The 21,991-nt window shown below is 37.8% G+C and overlaps 1 protein-coding gene across 1 annotated transcript in view; it reads right to left on the bottom strand.

Annotated features, from left to right (window-relative positions):
* The window catches only part of HDAC9 (histone deacetylase 9), a 572,450-nt gene that overhangs the window by 21,161 nt on the left and 529,298 nt on the right, over positions 1-21,991 (bottom strand). The window contains exon 25 of the mRNA XM_057549729.1: positions 11,308-11,455. Coding sequence (XP_057405712.1) covers positions 11,308-11,455 — 148 coding nt within the window. The remainder of the gene's footprint in view (positions 1-11,307; positions 11,456-21,991) is intronic.

The following is a 21,991-nucleotide window of genomic DNA, read 5'->3' as shown; positions in this document are numbered from 1 at the left end:
CCTGTGTCTTTTGGTTGGAGCATTTAATCCATTCACATTTAAGCTAATTATCAATATGTATGTTCCTATTACCATTTTCTTAATTGTTTTGGGTTTGTTTGTGTAGGTCCTTTTCTTCTCTTGTGTTTCCCACTTAGAGAAGTTCCTTTAGCATTTGTTGTAGAGCTGGTTTGGTGGTGCTGAGTTCTCTTAGCTTCTGCTTGTCTGTAAAGCTTTTGGTTTCTCCATCGAATCTGAATGCGATCCTTGCCAGGTAGAGTAATCGTGGTTGTAGGTTCTTCCCTTTCATCACTTTAAATATGTTATGCCACTCCCTTCTGGCTTGTAGAGTTTCTTTTGAGAAATCAGCTGTTAACCTTATGGGAGTTCCCTTGTATGTTATTTGTTGTTTTTCCCTTGCTGCTTTCAGTAATTTTTCTTTGTCTTTAATTTTTGTCAATTTGATTACTATGTGTCTCAGTGTGTTTCTCCTTGGGTTTATCCTGTATGGGACTCTCTGCACTTCCTGGACTTGGGTGGCTATTTCCTTTCCCATGTTAGGGAAGTTTTCCAGTATAATCTCTTCAAATATTTTCTCCGGTCCTTTCTCTCTCTCTTCTTCTGTGATTCCTATAATGTGAATGTTGTTGCATTTAATGTTGTCCCAGAGGTCTCTTAGGCTTTCTTCATTTCTTTTCATTCTTTTTTCTTTAGTCTGTTCTGCAGCAGTGAATTCCACCATTCTGTCTTCCAGGTCACTTACCCATTCTTCTGCCTCAGTTATTCTGCTATTGATTCCATCTAGTGTATTTTTCATTTCAGTTATTGTTCATTTCTGTTTGTTTGCGCTTTAATTCTTCTATGTCTTTGTTAAACATTTCTTGTATCTTCTAGATCTTTGCCTCCATTCTTTTTCCGAGGTCCTGGATCATCTTCACTATCATTATTCTGAAATCTTTGGAAGGTTACCTATCTCCATTTCCTTTAGTTGTCTTTCTGGGGTTTTATCTTGTTACTTCATCTGGTACATAGCCGTCTGCCTTTTCATCTTGTCTATCTTTCTGTGAATGTGGTTTTTGTTCCACAGGCTGCAGGACTGGAGTTCTTCTTGCTTCTCCTGTCTGCCCTCTGGTGGATGAGGCTATCTAAGAGGCTGGTGCAAGTTTCCTGATTGGAGGGAATGGTGGTGGGTAGAGCTGGCAGTTACTCTGGTGGGCAGAGCTCAGTAAAACTTTAATCTGCTTGTCTGCTGATGGGTGGGGCTGTGTGTTCCCTCCCTGTTGGTTTTTGGCCTGAGGCGACCCAACACTGGAGTGTACCCGGGCCCTTTGGTGGGGCTAATGGCGGACTCTGGGAGGGCTCATGCCAAGGAGTACTTTCCAGAACTTCTGCTGCCGGTGTCCTTGTCCTCACAGTGAGAGACAGCCACCCCCGGCCTCTGCAGGAGACCCTCCAACACTAGCAGGTAGGTCTGGTTCAGTCTCCTATGGGGTCACTGCTCCTTTCCCTGGGTCCTGGTGCACACACTACTTTGTGTGTGCCCTCCAGGAGTGGAGTCTCTGTTTCCCCCAGTCCTGTCGAAGTCTCTTGCAGTCAAATCCCGCTAGCCTTCAAGGTCTGATTCTCTAGGAATTCCTCCTCCTATTGCCAGACCCCTAGGTTCGAAAGCCTAACGTGGGGCTCAGAACCTTCACTCCAGTGGGTGGACTTCTGTGGTATAAGTGTTCTCCAGTTTGTGAGTCACCCACCCAGCAGTTATAGGATTAGATTTTATTGTGATTGTGCCCCTCCTACTGTCTCATTGTGGCTTCTCCTTTGTCTTTGGATGTGGGGTATCTTTTTTGGGGGGTGCCAGTGTCTTCCTGTCGATGACTGTTCCACAGTTAGTTGTGATTCCGGTGCTCTCGCAAGAGGCAGGCGACAGAGAGCTAATTCCTGTTATGTACGTTATCTGTTCATAGGGTGTTCTTTAAAGCTATATATTATTGTTTTATGAGTGTATATTTTTGTTTTATCTTTATACACACATGTATGATTTCTGTTGCTTACTTTTCTCACCCAGTAGTGTAGTTATTACATAAACATCACTGTAAGCAATTATGTTTATCTAGTCTGTAGCGGCCAAGTGCTACATGGCATCTCCTCTGTGGTCTACCTTCACCACATTTTAACCATTTGTTCTTCCAATAATGGACACTGGGTTTGACTCCTCCTCTCTACCCCCCACAAAGAAGCTGTAGTGAACTCCTTAGTACATGTCTTCTAATTACCCGAGATGAGAATGTCTTCAATATACATTCCCAGGAGCAAGATTACCAGGTTATATGTTTTGTGTATACTAAAAATGGTAGTAAACTGCTTCTCAGAATGCTGCCATAGTTTACCTTCCCACAGCTATGAGAGCTCCAGAGCCCCACATCTCCACCAATGCTGGCATTCCCCAGATTACTGAAGTTTTCATTGACTGAAGAAATAATTACTGAGTGTCTGTGATGCACCCTGGTTGTGTTCTAGGTACTGGAATTATAGGGAGACATAATACAGTATAACAGATGAACCTGATCTAATTTTGGGATTGAGGGTCAGTGAAAATTGTCCAAGAAGAGGAAGTGATATTTGATATGAGATCTAAAAGGTAAGTTGGAAGACAATGGGAAGGCCAGTGAAGGGTCAGTGAGAAGAGAAGGAAGACAAGCTAAGTATTCCAAACAGAAGGAGGGGAGGGTATGTTCCAAGAAGACCTGATATGGACATAAATATGGCTCTTCGGAGGAATTTTGAAAGCACTATGGACTATCACCACATACCCACTAGAAAGGCTAAAACTATAAGGAACAATTATACAAAGTGCAGGTGAGGATATAAAACAACTGGAACTGGCATTCATTGATGGCGGGAATGAAAAATGGTACAGCCATTTTGGAAAGCAGTTTGGAAGTTTTGTTTATAAAGTAAGACATATGACTTTCCTATAACTTGGCAACTCCACTCCTCAGTGTACATTAAAGAAAACTGAGTGCTTGTGTTCACAAAGTAAAGTCTTGTATAAAACGTTCCTCAAGGGGGCTTCCCTGGTGGCGCAGTGGTTGAGAATCCGCCTGCCAATGCAGGGGACACGGGTTTGAGCCCTGGTCTGGGAAGATCCCACATGCCGCAGAGCAACTAGGCCCGTGAGCCACAACTACTGAGCCTGTGCGGCTGGAGCCTGTGCTCCGCAACGAGAGGCCGCGACAGTGAGAGGCCCGCGCACCGCGATGAAGAGTGGCCCCCGCTCGCCACAACTAGAGAAAGCCCTCGCACAGAAACGAAGACCCAACACAGCCAAAAATAAATAAATAAATAAATATTTAAAAAAAAAAAAAAGTTCCTCAAAAAATTAAAAATAGAATTACCATATGATCCAGAAATCCCACTTATGGGTATATATGCAAAATAATTCAAAATAGGATCTTGAAGAGATAATTGCACATTTATAGTCATTGAAGCATCAGTAGCCAAGAGGTGGAGGCAACCTAAATGTCCATTGTCAGATGAATGGATAAAGAAAATGTGGTATACACATACAATGAAATATTACTCAGCCATAAAAAAGGTAGAAATTTTGTCATATGCTACAACAGGGATAAACCTTGACAAAAAAAGTTATGCTAAGTGAAGTAAGCCAGTCACAAAAAGGCAAATACTGCATGATTCCACTTATTTGATGTATCTAAAGTAGTCAAATTCTTAGAAATAGAAAGTAGAATGGTGGTTGCCAGGAGCTGGGGGGAGGGGAAAATGGAAGTTGTTTAATAGAGTTTCAGTTTTGCAAGACAAAAAAGAAGTCCTAGAGATATGTTGCACGACAATGGGCATGTAGTTATTAACACTACTGTACAGTACACTTAAAAATGGTTCAGATGGTAAATGTTATGTGTTTTTTCCACAATAACAAATCTTCATAGCAGCTTTATTCGCAATAGCCCTTAATGGCAGAAGATCTGAATAGACATTTTTCCAAAGAAGACATATAGATGACCAACAGGTACAAGGTACAACAAGATGCTCAACATCACTAATCAACAGGTACATGAAAAGATGTTCAACATCACTAATCATCAGGGAAATGCAAGTCAGAACTATGTACCTATGGTCAATTAATCTACAACAAAGGAGGCAAGACTATATAATTAATTGAGGAAAGACAGTCTCTTCAATAAATGGTGCTAGGAAAAGTGTAAAAAAAAAATGAAATTAGAACATTCTTTAACACCATACACAAAAATAAACTCAAAATGGATTAAAGACCTAAATGTAAGACTGGACACTATAAAACTCTTAAGGAAAACACACGCAGAACACTCTGACATAAATCGCAGCAAGATCTTTTTTGATCCACCTACTAGAGTAATGGAAATGCAAACAAAAATAAACAAATGGGACCTAATTAAACTGAAAAGCTTTTGCACAGCAAAGGAAACCATAAACAAAATGAAAAGACAACCCAAAGAATGGGAGACAATATTTGCAAACAATGTGACTGACAAGGGATTAGTCTCCAAAATTTACAAACAGCTCATGAGGCTCAATATAAAAAAATAAGCCCAAACAACCCAATCAAAAAATGGGCAGAAGACCTAAATAGACATTTCTCCAAAGAATACTTACAGATGGCCAAGAGGCCCATGAATAGATGCTCAACATCACTAATTATTAGAGAAATACAAATCAAAACTACAATAAGATATCACCTCACACCAGTCAGAATGGCCATTATCAAAAAGTCTACAAGGAATAAATGCTGGAAAGGGTGTGGAGAAAAGGGAACCTTCCTACACTGTTGGTGGAAATGTAAATTGGTGCAGCCACTATGGAGAACAGTATGGAGGTTCCTTAAAAAACTAAAAACAGAGCTACCATGTGATCCAGCAATCCCACTCCTGGGGATATATCTGGAGAAAACCATACTTCGAAAAGATACATGCACCCCAATGTTCACTGCAGCACTATTTACAATAGCCAAGACATGGAAGCAACCTAATGTCCATCAACAGAAGAATGTATAAAGCAGATGTGGTACATATATACAATGGAATGTTACTCAGCCATAAAAAAGAATGAAATAATGCCATTTGCAGCAACATGGATGGACCTGGAGATTATCATAGTAAGTGAAGTAAGTCAGACAGAAGGACAAATAACATATGATATCACTTATATGCGGAATCTAAAAAATGACACAAATGAACTAATTTACAATACAGAAACAGACTCACATACTTCAGGAACAAACTTATGGTTACTGGGGGGAAGCAGGGGCGGAGGGAGGGATAGACTGGGAGTTTGGGATTGACATGTACACACTGCTATATTTTAAATAAATAACCAACAAGGACCTACTGTATAGCACAGGGAACTCTACTCAATATTCGGTAATCACCTAAATGGGAAAAGAGCTTGAAAAGCAATAGATACATGTATAACTGAATCACTTTGCTGTGCATCTGAAACTAACACAATATTGTTAATCAACTATACTCCAATATAAAATAAAAATTAAAAATAGATGGTTTGCTCAAGCTATTTTTTGTATCTTGGATGCCTTTGTTCTTATTCACTAGTTGAAATCCTCTGTTTTTCTACCCTGGCTCAGTGATTTGTTCCCCAGTTCTTGGCCTATGTTAGGTCTTCTTTGATTCTGGAGCTCGGTCTATCAAATGACCTATCATTTACAATAGTTGGTCGTTCATGTCTGATCCTGTGGTAGGAAGAATGATAGCCCCCAAAGATGTCCATGTACTAATCCCTGGAAGTTGTGAATATGTTACCTTGTGTAGCCAAACTGACTTTGTAGATATGATTAAGGTTAAGGACCTTGAGATAGAGAAATGATCCTGGTGAGTCCAATCTAATCATATGAGTCCTTACAAGCAGAGAAACTTTCCTGGTTTTAAGCCAGTTTTCCCAGCTTTTTTCTTTCAGTCAGAGAGAGATGTGATGACTGAAGAAAGGTCAGACAGATGTAAAGTTGCTGGCTTTGAAGACAGAGGAAGGGGGTCATGAACCAAGGAATGCAGGCAGCCTCTAGAAAGTGGGAAAGGCAAGGAAACAGTTTCTTCCCTAGAGCCTCCAGAAAGGAAAAGATCTTGCCAACCACTATATTTTAGCCCAGAGACTTGTCACCCTTCTGACCTTTTTGTCATTTTGAGCCACGAAGTTTGTAGTAATTTTTTGGTTAAGATAGCAATAGAAAACTAATACAACCTTGAAGTATGTGGATATTTTGAAGACTCCACGGAAGCTTTGTGACCTTGACTCCCAACACTTTGTCTGGCACATAAAAAGTAATCAGAAAATGTTTAAAGAATAAATGAACCGGATTTTCTCCCTCCTCATTCTGCAAGTTGCAGAATAATCCTGTAATCTGTCAGCATGACTCCCATAGCCCCTCCACCTCACGAAAGACAATTCCTTTCTCCATTCAGACACTTCGCTTTCCCTTCCCACCGTTATCATGTCTCCTCAGTCAATCGATCTTTATGATATGAGTACTATGGATTCTGGTTAGCCAACATATCTGAAAATGGACACTGTCAATTAGTACTATGGAAGAAAAATGTAAAATACACATTTTGAAAACTCTTGTAAAAGAGAAAAACACTGATTCCCTCAGAAAACATAGTACATAGAGACAAGGAGACAAAGAAACCTCAGATATCATTACAAATTGTTCTGTTACTATTTTAACAATGTCTTGTTGTCTGTCTTGGACTCATTCATTCAATAAGTATTTGTTTATTACCTACAATGTATTGGGCATTGTGAAAGTTCTTAAGTCAGCTAACCACAGCTTAGTTAACTGAATCAATTTATTGCTTAGCGATTATTTATCAATCTCTTATTTTTAATGACTATACTATTGATTTAACCTATGAACAGTTAAACATATAGATGCCCAGGTACAGCCTCTCTATTTCTAATATTATAGATCCCTGGATGATGAACAATGTATTAAGGGAGGGAAAGAATAGAGCAAACTGAGGAAGCAGGAAAAAGAAAAAAATAACAAAAGTCAACCTTAATATTGAGTACTTACCCTGTGTCAAGTGTTAAGTTCTTAACATGTATTATTTCAGCCTCAAAACCCTCTGAAATTTTCCCTTCATTTTAAAGACAAAGAAAGTAAAGCCCAGAGAGATAAGTAACTTGCCACTGATCAACACTTATTAAGATGGAGATGGAATCTGAACCTAGGGAAGCTGATTCCAGAGTCACAACCTCCTCTTCCTCTGTAGTGGTAAGAAGACAGGACTGAAGGAGTTGAGATGAAGATGAGGATGATGGGAAGCTAAAGTTACCGTGCATCTCATTTTACTTATGCTTCTAGTGCATTGTGTTTCTTTTTTTCCAATTAAACACTTATTTGTAAACAATTCAGAAGGGAACCCTGAAATACATCGGGCACTGGATTTAATCCCTAACAAACATACTAAGAATTCACACATGCCCCAAGACCACATGTTAGGCACTGAACACAGGGGTAAAATCATGGTCCCAGGAGGAAGAGGAAAAGAAGATAAAGGAGCTCCTTTCTTTTACCAGGAGCTTCCAAATCTCAACCCACTTTTCAACTAAGGTATTGTTGACACTGGATGAAAATTAAGAATAAAATTTATATTGGAATGTTTGCCTGTTTAGATAAACAGGTGCTCACAATAACGGTACCAGAGAGAAAAATCAGAGACCTGAATAATCAGTGCAACATTTAGCTTCCAGAAGCCTTGGAGAGACAATCCTAAAGCATGGAAAACAAAGCTGTATTTCTATTAGATGCGAATGTGTATTTAAGAGTGGTCTATATTTCTATATAAATCTCCAGACACAGGAAAATGGGGTTATCAATGTCCTTGGCACTACTGATAGACCATTCAAAGCTAAGGCAGATGATACTTGGGATTTTCTAGCTTATTATACTTTTAAAAAATATTCATGAATAAGACAGTTATTCAAAAAACAAAATAGCCAATGGGAATATACTGTACAGCACAGGGAACTCTACCTAATGCACTGTGGTAACCTAAATGGGAGGGCAGTTCAAAAGGGAGGGGATATCTATGTGTGTATGGCTGATTCATTTTGTTGTGCAGTGGAGGCTAACACAACATTGTAAAGCAACCATACTCCAATAAAAATTAATTTAAAAAATAGCCAGATTCAGAATCATATATTTTTCTCATGCTTCTGTGTCATATAATGACTGAAACCATCTAATTCATGAGAAAAGTTGGCAAAAGTTGAAGATGAAATGATTCAGAAACGACCAGATCCTCTTGTATTAAAGAAAATCTAATGTGACTCACACTATAATCAATAAAGTGACACTTGAAAACCTAACTTTCAGTTTTTGTTTTGATTAAAAAATGAGAGAGTCAGAAATTCTAGAGTGTAAATATGCTCCCAGTAACTTAAGAGTTGATCATTCTAAAGTCTTGATTGCCAGAGAAAACTTTTTCTTGATTTTCAGCAGAGCGCGAACTGGTATCCAAGAATAAACCTCAATATTGAACTGACCTTTTCAAAGTAGAAGCATTTGAAATAGATATCTGAACAATGCAAACTATAATCTTTTAAAGGTACAGTCTCCTGACAATCAAGAAAGAAACTAAGATCACAGTTCTGTCTTCTAAACAATATGCTATATGTGACTAGTCCTATCTATTTAATTTTTTTTGAACATATAACTTGACCCCACTTAGTTTTTTGTCCTTTATTTTTGTTTTGTTGTTTTTTTTACTGACCCACCAGTCATTTTGTTCCTGCTTAAGTCCTCTGCCACCTGAAAATTATGTTTTGAAAACTGTATTTCAGTCAATCATCCCCAAAATGAATCCCTAGCCTTTTTCTAATAATTTATTCTTCATGGTCCATCAATGAGTTATAAAAATGAAATGACTATTTGCACTGTGTTGTCATCTCCCTCACACCCCGCCCCCCCAAAATGAACAAAAAATACTTACAATGGTTCTTAGCCAGGAGCATTTTATCCCTTATTCACTAGTGGTAAATGAGTCAGATATGAGTTGGCCAGGAAAAGAGCTGCTTTACCCAAAATCTTAGTACAAAATGAGTCATCTCACTCCAAACACCAATATATTCTCCAAAATAACTGGCAAGACTTTCCTATAAAAAGAATCTTGCCTTCACCCTTTTCCATCCATTTAGTTCTCTGATTTTTCTAATTTTTCAATTTCCTGTGTACTTATAACATTGCATTCATAACAAAGGCCTAAGAACATTTCTACCTCTTTACCTCATTGTGAAAGCCATCTTTCCTATACTGAGTAGGGGGACAATTCTGATAGCATTCCCCTGAAAAGAATAAATGCTCTGTGGCTTTTAAGGGTTCTCCCTGTCTGACTCTCTGTGATGAAATTCATGCATGGTTCAATAGAAATGCAAAAGCCAGTTCTAGAAGAATTTTTCTTTTCCTCTGCTGAAAAAGTGAGTTCAAAGCCACAGAAAATATTTCAAGCAAAACCATTTTCCTTCCCATAAGAAAAATCAATCAAAATAGATACAATCTGTCTAAAACTGATAAAGAAACATGAATCCAGGCCACAAGCTTCAACTCTGTTTCCCTGTACATCAAAACATTCCCATTCTTTCTCTGTCATCAGATGAAGCTTAAAAATCACTGTGAACTGAAGCCAGGGTCAAGTCCCTATAGATTATCAGGAGTCAAGCACACTGTGTACCTGAGGATAAACAAGCATGCTTATAGAGCCAGTTCCTGCCAAAGTGCTGAGATTTTTATGTTATGTGGGGCTCACAACAGGACTTATTATTCTTTATTATTCTAAGCCCTGCAATTTAATGGGAAAAATTACTTACAATTCATTTCACTCGGGCTGGAATTTAGCTTCGTTTCTCTATACTAAATGAATTCTAAAGAATAGCTACGCTCCTTTATATATCCAGCACTAACAGATGTTAGTTTCCTTAGTTTTACAGCCCTCAAATGACAGACAACTAACTGTATTTGGCCTTGGGAATAACTGCAACACCTTTGGATTATGAACTTGGTTTGGTTCTTAGCTGGGAACAGCAGGGGGTTAGTTCATATTATCGAAGATGTAAAATAAGTTTACCCTTATGCTCCAGATGCCCATATGAAGATGTCTTTTAATACAATATTGTACAACTTTTTTTTTCCCTACTGGTAATCTTCTTTTTAAGTGGTTATAGTAAGAAAAAACAATTGCATAAAAATGAAATCTCTTATTCAAGGTATTCAAGGTATCTCCTGCTTTTGACCAAAGCAAGATGTTAAATCCATTAAACTCTGAATACCCAGTAAAAGCAAGAAAAGCTAAAACTGTTCAAATCTGTGCATTCTTGGGAAAATTGCCAACCTATGTACTAGTAGCAGGATCTGTATAATTAATGGTGATGTTATTAACGGAGGGAATTCGATTTCATTCTCAGAAGCAATTTAAAAGTGCAAGCTGGCAGAGCTTTAGTGAAAGCTCACCTATTCATTTTTAAATTGAAGAAATGTGACTGACTTTGAAGTCATCCACAGAGAGCACCAATGTTACTGTCTGTACATTTGGGGTGGTTTCGGTCATAGTAAACTTAAAAGAAATCCTGAATGTAGCACTGTCTGTTGAACACCAAAATGTACAAACTGACAAACATTTCTTAAAAGGAGAAGCAGCAAGCTCAATCTTAGGTTATCTTTATGTTTTTTTTTTTCCTGAAAGCTATTCATATGAAGACTAATTAAAATCAACTCCTTCTTATCCTAAAGTAAAATAAAATCAGACCCCGGTCCACACATTCCTTTATACACACTCCTATCTCCTTGGAAGGTAACTTTCATCTTTATCCAGTAGTTGTACCTCACAGACAGTCATATAAGGCTACCCAACTGACAAGCCATACCTCCAGGTTTTGCTCTCCTTTTTCCCCTTTGTTATATCAGTAACTTCGAAATGATGAGAGAAAGAGAAAGAACATCTTGAAAAATAGCGATAACTAAGGAAAGAAGTTAAGCCCACAAGAAGCTTTTTCCATAATGATCTGCACTAAATTATCCAACGAGGACCAGCTATCTCATCACTCTATTTCTCTGTGAACTGTAAACACATGCTCCACCTCTGTGTTTCTCATCAAGAATGAAACACATGAATTCTTGACAGCCGACAGCATGTGCTGTGGCATCTGTGGCTTCGGAGAAGTGGAAGTGGAGGAGACAGGAGAAGGAGAGCCTAGAGAGAGGCTCACAGTCGCTAATGATGAGCCTGGATGTTCCTGACCCTGATGATTCCCCCCATGTAGGATTCATACCTGTTGTCTTCTCGAGCAAAGGGCTGTTCCACATCCACCGTCAGGGAGGCCAGGGCAGAAACGGTCTCTGTCTCCTCTTGCAACTGCGCCCCAGCCAGAGCGCAGCCCCTCGGCACACTCACCGTCCTTACCGACTTCCAGTACTTGCCTAAAAAACACAAAGACCCATGCATCATATGTTATAGGAATTTTAGTTCAACGGTGTTAATCAGAAACTTGTATAGGTCCAACTCAGAGTAGTTGTTAGGTTAAAATTCACAATGTTATACACAGTTGTAATTTAATTTCTTAACTGTTATGATTAAGTGTTTTTCTCAATCTGGAATGCCAAGTTGTGAAGTGCTCATATTCCCAAGCCTGAGTCTCTCCCTTGCTCAGAAGTTAATAAAGTGAGGAATAATCCACAGTCTAATGAACTCACTATCAGACTGACAGCTGTCTCTGCAACTAAGTAAGCAAACTCTGGGCATCATGCCCTCTGGGTAATCCTCAAGAGACTGGGAGGTAGAAGTCTTATGAAGAAACTGAATGAAACAGTAATGTTAAAAATTGCTACTTGAGCCATTAACTTTTTTTTTTTTTTAAATGAGGTTGGAATATTAAAGGAAAAGAAAAGCCCAGAAATGCCAGCATGAATCGAATGGCAACTTTGCCAGAACAATCAGGTTTGTTAGTCCTGGATGTTCTTTCTTTCTCAACCCCAGGGTGTGTACTAGAACAATAATTGATTTAAAACTTTAATATATGCATTGGCTGATGTTGGAGCCCTTCCATAAGTTATACGGATGTTTCTTTTTTTGAGGCAGGGAAGGAGAATGAGAGGAAAATAGGAGGTAATTTCATGAGAACATGCCAGTGGGATAAATAAGTAGAGCAGAGTCAACAGCCTTTTTGCAGCCCCTAAGCTATTTTTTTTTGTGAAGCGTTGAATAGCCCCATATCAAAGCAGGAGAGTCTCCCTAGGTGCTGACATGACTCACCAGGTAAGCAGTATCTCGGCAGCCTGACCAGTTAAGAGGGAAGCTGGCATGCAAAGTAGCTTACTTCCACCACCCCCCCCCCCCAAATTAAAATAAAATAAAGTTATGCTAGAGTAGAAAAGACAAATGGGTGAATACTGTACTGGGGAGTAAGATAACTCAGTTCTAGACCCAGCTCTGCCACTAACCATCCTATGCTGGCAGGGCTCTTTGGCACTTTATTTCTGCTTCTCAAAAACAGTGGGATGGCCTCAAATTCCTTCCAGCTATAACTAACATTTTGTGATTGGCCTCTCCTTATCCTACTGCTTCACAAAGGAATGGATGTCATGTCATGTTAGGGGAGGAGACCCAGTCTCCCATCCACTCCCCATGTCGACAGAACCTTCTGGCATAGTTGTCTACTACTACTACTTTACTTGCTGTGATCACCTAGTCTGACCAAACTCATAATCATAAAGCTTTTAATTTGGACCAAATGATACCAGTTCTAACTGAATGAACCCACAAAGTAACATTTTTTGAAAGCTAAGGCTGTGCCAGATGTTGAGGACACAAAGATGCTTCCCCGACACCAAGAAATTCAAGGTCTAGTTGAGAAAGCCCTTTTAGTTAACAAACAATGACAATTCTGTATGGAAAAGGCCCATGTGATCCTAAGAGGAAATAAGAAGAACATATACTTTTGATGCCAAGAAGGCAAGAGAACACTTGCCAGAAAAAATAACACCTGACCAAGTATTTGAAAGACCATCAGAAGTTAGTCAAGCTGAAACAGAGGAAGATGGTGGTGATGAGGTATCCCCAGAAGAGGAAATAATGCACACAAATGTGCAGATACTCAAGTCTCTGTTGTTCACTGGGGTACAAAGTCCACTGCTAGGCACAAGTGGAATGCAGGCAATATGGAATGTAATGCAAGAGACTGCTATGGTGTAGGCATGGGCTAACTAACACACAATCTTGAATAACATGCCAGTGATCTTGGCCTTCAACTTGTGGGTGATGAGGGGCCATTTTAAACAGAAGAGGCAGAGAATCAGGTTTAAATTTTTCAAAGATCCTTCTGGAGAGATTATGGATGATGGTTTAGCAGGTGGTGAGAGTGGTGGCAAGAAAACCAATTTCACCTCCTGGCAAAAATTCAGGCAGGAAATGATGACGTCTAAACTAAAAGTGACAGAATAGAAATGAAGAGATGGACTAAAGAGAGGTTTAGGAGGTGAGCAATGGAAATGCGTCTTGTCTTATTCTTTAATAGCCTCCTACCTCTCTCAACTTTGAAAGATAACTCTGAATTGACAGTTCCATTCCAAGACCCTAATTTCTCTATATCACAATGTCATTATCATCTTACCCAAGTTGGAAATGTCATATTCTATCTATAAGTGCATTCAGATGTAATGAGTTTCACAAAGTATTATTATTAATCGTTATTTTAGCATGTGATATTCACAAAGCAGGTGATTCTGGAAGTCATCATTTTTCTCTAGAGTGACTAATATCAGGCCTCTGACAAATAAACAACAGGTGGTTTTTTAGGTTAAATTATGTTACAAATTACAGGAAAGAGAAACTCGTGTTACTGAGTTCCCAATATGTGCCAAGGACTGTGCTAGGTATTTTCACATTTATAATTTTATTTACTCCTCATGACAACTATGTAGGCATTGTTAGGTAATTTTTCTCTAAGGTCACATGGCTAAAAAGCAGAGGAGCTGAAATCCTCACCCAGGACTGCTTGACTCCCAAAATGTTTCTTCCTCTGTAATCAGCTGTCCTCCTTTATTTAGTCCTTCTCTACCACCCTCCCACTACCCCTAAAAATACAAAAACAGACTCAATATAGGAAAATCTCAACTTAAAAGAATTAGGCACATGGCAAAACAATTATATATATATTCTTCCCTTTACCAGAGAAATCGTGTTTGGTAACAACAAATTACCCTTGCTCCTTAGATATGTGACTCAGTTGATCTACCTTTTACTGACTTTATGGCATGGGTTTATTGCACCTAGTGAGACAACCATGTTGAGACTAGTTCTTTCTACTCTTCACTTCTCATTACTTTCATTTCTCATAGTCTATTGCAAGTACCTCGTTGCTTCACTGATGAAGCTATCATGAAACTGGAGACAAGTGCTCACTGTAGAGTATCCCTTTTTAAAGTGATGTGTTTCTCACCACCTAGCTGAAGGCACCATTAGGCACAGTGCTCTTTGAACCTGTGGAGCCTACCCCAAGTTTCTGAAGCCTGTAGGGTTGTCCATCACAGACTTGTATAGCTAGAGGTCCTACAGTCCACATGGATTGTTTTCTTTAAACCAGGTACCTAACTGAGAAGAGAATCAGAGGCCCGTTTCACGCAATTACAGCCAAGAGTTGCCCAGAGTCACCATTATATCTTTTGACCAAGCTACCCGTGCAAAATTTTTCTCTGAGTATTTCGGGCTCTAAAGGGAGCCCTGAGAGTCGAGATTTATAAATTGGGACCCCATACTAGTCCCAGAGAAATCATTTGGATCACTCTGGAGCACAGTGTCCACATTTATAAAATGACAGTGGTGGGATTGATGATAAGGAAAGGTCTCTTCCTGCTCTAATTCTCAATGATTGTGATTCTTCTGATCTCATGTATCACTCTTGGATATTAGAATAAATTTGTTATGGCAGAAAATTTTAGTTTTCTGTGAGCCTATGAACCCTTGAAGAGGTGAGTGGACAACTTACTTTTAGATAATATAGCACATCTAGAATAGCCAAGAGCTTCAATTTTCAAGAATTGTACTTCTTCCTCAAGAAACATCTTTACTCCTCAAACACAATCAGGACAGAAGGACAATCATGAATAAGAATCATTCAGCAGAATGACTGACAATGATTCTTCAAAGTTTAGACTTTATGCATGTGAGTAGTGAGACAGATTTTAAATAGCTGAGACCATTTCAATAAAATTTAATGTGTATAAAATATCCTGCTAAGTTAAGATTAAATGTTAGAAGTTGGCTTTTATCCAAATGTATGAGGTGCTTCACTCAGAAATAACCCAAAACTTTAAATTCAACATGGCTTTTAGCAAAGCCTATAAAAACAAGGGAAATATTCTACATTAATAATGCATTTATAGGCCACTATCTCTATTTTTTAAAGAAGAATAATTAAAATGCAAGTAGGTATAGCAAGCCTGTGCAGTATGCGGCCAATTCAAACCCTACGATTTATGGGTTATATTTTCATGTGATGGGTATTTTTTTTTTCCCTACAGAAACATATATGCAAGAAAAATCCTATCTGTTGGCATGAGAGTAATAGCCCCATCAGCAAGTTAGACGAATGAAGCAAGGTTTACTGCCAGAGTTTTCAGGAGCTGCTGTTCATAAAGCAGAATACTAGTAACCAGCCACCACTGTGTTGCTCTCCTAAGGCAACAAAACTGGCAGAAGAGAGGGGTTTTCCATTAAAACTGGACACACACACTCCCTCTTTGATCATATCCTCTCTATCGTTCTTCATTTTTCCCATTGCGTAAATCTTCCCACTTCTCAGCACTTCTGGGGGGGAATTATTTGGCTTTCATTGTTCTGCGTTTGTGTTTTGCCTTGTAGAGGTAAAGCAAAGAATGAATCTAAAATAAAGGTAAAAACTAGATAACGGAATGCAGACAGTCAAGAGTTAGAGGTGGGGGACTCAGATGGAGTGTCACTGGGTCAGATAGGAGCCATGAGAGGACGTCTTGCAGGTACTGTGTAATCAGACTTCAGCATAAACCAGGTTTTTCTTGATAATGATCAATTTGGAAAAAGAGGTACTTGTTGACACATGAAGGTCTGTGTCAGAAATAACCTATCCACCAAACGTTTTCCCAACCAAAGCCCTTGGAGACTCTGAAAAGCTCCCGATGCCACAACCTCCCCCTTCCATCATCATTGGGAGCCTTGGAGTCACTTCTCAAATTTGTTCTTGCCACTTGAATGATGTCCTCTTTTGTCATTATGTACCATGTTCCCATAGGAAAAGAAGCTGGCGCTGACCGAAACCTCTTCCTATCCCTTCAACCTTAGAGATTATTAACACCTGTGGGACTTACAAGGGGCCTAGATTCATGGATTCTCCAGAGCTCAGAGCCTGTTAGCTCTTTTTAAAGAGAAATTCTTTTCTGCATTCTTCCTGTCTATTCTCATGCAATCTATCACCCACATTGCTATGAGAGTCCTTCTAAAACAAAAGTCTGTTAATTTTGCTCCCATTTCAGAATACTAAATCCTCAGAGAACAGTAAATGCTCCCACTGGCAGCCCAGGAGTTCCACAATGTGGTCTCTGTCTTTCAGGTTCATTAAGATATATTTCTGGAGCTTCCCTGGTGGCGCAGTGATTAAGAATCCGCCTGCCAATGCAGGGGACACGGGTTCGAGCCCTGGTCCCGGAAGATCCCACATGCCGCAGAGCAACTAAGCCCGTGCGCCACAACTACTGAGCCCGCGAGCCACAACTACTGAAGCCTGCACGCCTAGAGCCCGTGCTCTGCAACAAGAGAAGCCACCGCAATGAGAAGCCCACACACCGCAACAAAGAGTAGCCCCCGCTCACTGCAACTAGAGAAAGCCCGCGTGCAGCAACGAAGACCCAACACAACCAAAAATAAATAAATAAATAAACAAACAAATAAATAAATAAATTTTAAAAAAGGATGTATTTCTTAGCTAGATGGAGAACTTTCTTGGGATCCTAAGCACTGTATATATGCAAAAATAAAGATATATTGGAAACTGGTGTATGAATAGAGTGATTAGGTAATTTTTCATTCATGTTGGGGCAATTTTGAGGCTAAAATGGGGCTAAAAATTATATGTTATACAACTATTTACTTATTAGTCGACAAATTATATCAGTGGGCCTATAAAATAGTACTATTCAAAAAATGTCACAACTAATTATTATTCATTCTAAAATACAGAAGTAGCACAATTCATGTATGCCAAAGCATAGTAACCAACTTTCAAAATATTATCTAGACATTAGAAAATGACAAACTGTTATGAGTTTTGGTAAACGTTCACGTGTTAATCAGTTTTGTGGTCATATATCTCACTGACAGAGTATCACCGGTATTTTTTGTTTCAGCGTGGTCTGAATATTTTAGACTCTTTCATAAAATTGCCTGAAATCTTCTTCAAAGCAGAATTTTAGAGTTAATAAATTTTAAATTGTGGCGTCTTTAATTTACTCTTCTTGAGAGACTATAATATTTTTCGTTGACAAATACTGTCTCTACAAGTGCAGTGCTATCTGGTAAGCTCAGAGCAATATCCACTAAATGTGAAATATTTTCACTTCCAATTTTCAAAATATTGAAATGAGTATTTCATACCAAATATTTTCATGACTACTGTCTTGTTCCTCCTTTCAGAGTACCTTTGGCAAATATTTTATGTAAGCTGAACTTATCAAAAAAGTTTTCTCCGTTTATAACTTCAAATTTTATTTACCAAATTTAGATGCTGCAAAATCATATGACTTCTTAAATTTCATTATATTCCAGAACAGAATATAAATTTATCCAGCTGAGAATAGTTTTATCAATGATTCTATCAACAAATATATATCTTTGAAAGCCTAGTTACAGATTTTCAAAATCAAATCTTGTACATGGTTTGAGTTCTTATCCTTCAGTTTGTTCATTTATTCCTTTGCTTTTATAGGGATCAATTTAAATGTTTTCCTTTTTGCAAATACTATTTCCTGTAATTGCAATCCTTTAAAAGTTCCAAAGGTTATATTTTTGCTTCATTTCATGACTATTTTTTAATCAGCTTCATTTATAGTGTATACAGCCAATAAAATTTACCAACTTTAAGGGCAGGTTATGATAACCACTACAACAATCAAAATATGTAATACTTTCTTCAACCCAAAAAGTTACTTTTGGCCCTTTGGAGTTAATTTCTTACCCTCCTTCTTAGCCCCTGACAACCACTAAAATTCTGCCACAGCACAACTTTTGCCTTTTCTAGAATTTCATAGAAATGGAACCATATACTATGTAGTCTTTAATATCTTTCACTTAACATAATACTTTTGAGATTCAAAAGATTTCTTTATTGGAATTCCCTGGTGGTCCCGTGGTTAGGACTCCACACTTCCACTGCAGGGGGCACAGGTTCGATCCCTGGTCACGGAACTGAGATCCTGCACTGTGTGGCCAAAACAAAAAATTTCTTATCATTTTTTTATCTTATCATCTCTATCTTTGTTTCTTTGAATGTAATATGCTTTTCCTTTTGTCTGGTTTCTTTGATGTTCCTCAGTGTGATTTTATTCATATTTATTCTGCTGGTGATTGACTGAATTTCTTGGATCTGTGGATCTGTAGTTTTCAGCAAATTTATGAAACATTTTCCCATTATTTCTTCAAATATTCCCCCCTTTTGTGAGACTCCACTTATAGGTATATTGAACTGACTGATGTTGTCCAATATATAACTGATATACTTTTTAAAAGTATTTTCCTCTCTATTCTTCACTTTGGATAGTTTCTGTTCTTCAACTTCACTGTTTTTGTTTTTTTTCTTTTGTCTTCTGTAGTTTATAATCTGCCATTAATCCTTTTAGGTTGCAGAATTTTTTAATATCAAATATTTTATTTCTATCTCAAACTTCCATTTACATGTTCTGTTTTTCATTTTTCTCTGCATTATGTTTGCACTTTCCTGTTTACATTGGAAGTAACATTCTCATCTGTTAATTTCATCATACCTTGCATTACTGAGTCAGTTTCTGTTAACTGACTTGTCTTCTGGTTCTAGGTCATAGTTTCCTACTTCATTGTATGCCTGGTAATTTTCATTTGGATGCTTGACATTGTTAATTTGAACATTTTTGGTTGTTGAATTTTGCTGTGTTCTTTTAAAGCATTGGACTTTGGGCATGCAGTTAAATTGCTTGCAATCAGTATGAACTTTTTGAGGTTGCTTGTATTCTTTGTTAAACTAACTCCAGAGCAGGCTTTAGTATAAAGTTAATTTAGCTCTATAACTAAGATGAAACCATTTTGATATCTCTACATGATGCCTTGTATATTACAAGGTCTTTCCACTCTGGCTAGTGGGAATGCAAACTATTCCCAGTTCTGTTTGAACTCCTTGAATTGTTTAACCTGCTGTTTTCCACTGGTTAGTTCCCCAGCCTAGTGGAGTTTCACCTCATGTATGGAAATGTAAGTAAGACAGTGGTTTAAGGAAACTCTTGTACAGATACCCAGAGCTCTTTCTTTGTGCAGCAACTTTATCGCAAGTATTCTGCCTCACAAATTCTAGTCACTTCAATCCCCCCAAACTCTGATCACTTCATTTTCTACTCAGAAAAACCACTACACTCTTTGAATTCTCTCTCCCTATGCTGCAGCCTGGAACTTGCCTCTTATCAGTAAGCTCCAGCAATTGTAGGAATGATTTTGTTTCTCTTTCCTTGTTTGTTTCCTGCTAGGATCACAGGCCTTCAATGCCTGCTGTCCGGTGTCCAGAAACAGAGTTCCACACTCCTACATTGTTGGTGGGAATGTAAACTGGTGCAGCCACTATGGAAAACAGTATGAAGGTTCCTCAAAATACTAGAGTTGCCATGTGATCCAGCAATCCCACTCCTGGGCATACATTCCAACAAAGCTACAATTAAAAAAGAAACATGCACCCCTATGTTCATAGCAGCACTATTCACAATAGCCAAGACATGAAAACAACCTAAATGTCCATCAACAGATGAGTGGATAAAGCAGATGTGATACATATATATAATAGAATACTAATCAACCATAAAAAAGAATGAAATAATGCCATTTCCAGCAACATGGATGGACCAAGAGATTATTATACTAACTGAAGTTAAGTCAGAAAGAGAAAGACAAATCCCATATGATATCACTTATATGTGGAATCTAAAATATGACACAAATGAACTTATCTATGAAACGGAAACAGACTCACAGATATAGAGAAGAGACTTATGGTTGCCAAGGGTGGTGGGGGGAGGAATGGATTGGGAGTTTGGGATTAGCAGATGCAAACTATTATATATAGAATGGATAAACTACAAGGTCCTACTGTATAGCAGAGGGAACTATATTCAATAGCCTGTGATAAACCACAATAGAAAGGAATATGAAAAATAATGTCTATATGTGTATAACTGAATCACTTTGCTGTAGAGCAGAAATTAACACAACATTGTAAATCAACTATACATCAATACAATAAATTTTAAAAAGTTTCATATGTGTGTTTTTCCTAGTTTACTTTTATTTCTGATCATCAGGCAATTCCTATAGTAGTTATTCCTTCATATGTGGGTTCAGAGGTCCATTTATTGAATATTTTGATTAGCGAATTCTAACTGATTAGAAAAATGTAATCAAAGTTCAGAAAACTCACTTACAAAATAGTTCAATATTATTGCAGAATAGTCATTTCAAACATTTCTAAAGTATGGTTGATAATGGGCAGCAAAGAGAGAAATTTTGTACTGCCATGCCAAACGTGTTTCTTTGTCATCAATATTGGTTGTATTTTAAGAACTTTGTATTTAATTGTATTTTACCCTGTGTTTATAAAAAATTATTTTAAATTTTGAGAACACCATAAACTTTCATTGATAGAATATCAAGCTTATTGGGTTTTGTTTTTAGGGATTTCAAAATACATTTTTATTAAATTTATAATTATATTTTATTATTTATAAAAAGTTAAGGAATTTGGTACTATGTAATCAATGCCAAATGCATTTGTGTTCTTTAAGATTAAGCTATGCTCCAGCAAAATTTAAATTTTCATATTAATATGAAATCAAGATTGTATCGTCAGTGTTAGATTTTCACTGTAATTTATAACAGCATTCATAGTAATGCCCTAAGTTTTATTTTTGGCAGATTTATTTCCAAAAACTTTAATTCCATGAATTGAATGAAAAATATCAAACCATTATTTGAATTAACTGACTTTTCTGTTTGTAGCATCCTAAGGACACTGCATCTTCAACCAAGATATTCTTCTAGCGGAGTCAACAAATAACAACTATTAACTCACTTTGGAGCCGGAAGAAAAAAAAATGCTTGAAATTGAAAACTCATTAAAAAATTAAAATAAAAACTAAATGCATTGTCATTTTATCTAAATAAAAATCCATGCTTCATAAGTAATACCTAAATGCACCTTCTGCAACTGCACTTGTTACATTGTCCCCTGTGGCCTTAGTTTTTATTTTTGTTTTGTTTTTAATAATGACTACATTTTAAAGTGGATACTACTACTGATTCAACATCATTGTGTCTTCAGTGTTCATGTCACTCATGATATCACTATATCCCCATGACGAAAGATCAATACTGATAAACATTTTGTGCAAAGTTACATGTTCATTGTCAGCTTTCTTGGGAAACAACAATTGAGCACTAAATTCTGCTCCCTCTCTATTTCTGGAACGCATTTTATCCATTCCTAACCTCTGATTCCCCACGTTCCTCCCAACCCCACCTTCTGACAGCTTGGTGGCTTCATGCATGTCACAAGCTGTGACTACAGCGTACCTATTTGGTGCATCAGGTGGCAGAAACGTTGAATATCTCTCCCTCCATCTCCCAGGCCAGAAATTTAGGTGTCCTTTACAATTGGTGTTTTGGTTGATGTACGGTATTTTAATATCCCATCCAGAAAC

Source organism: Balaenoptera acutorostrata, chromosome 7 (genome assembly GCF_949987535.1).
Source record: "Balaenoptera acutorostrata chromosome 7, mBalAcu1.1, whole genome shotgun sequence".
NCBI classification, from domain to species: Eukaryota; Metazoa; Chordata; class Mammalia; order Artiodactyla; family Balaenopteridae; genus Balaenoptera; species Balaenoptera acutorostrata.
Note: the sequence above shows the minus strand (reverse complement) of the source record. Positions and strands in the feature narration are given on the sequence as shown.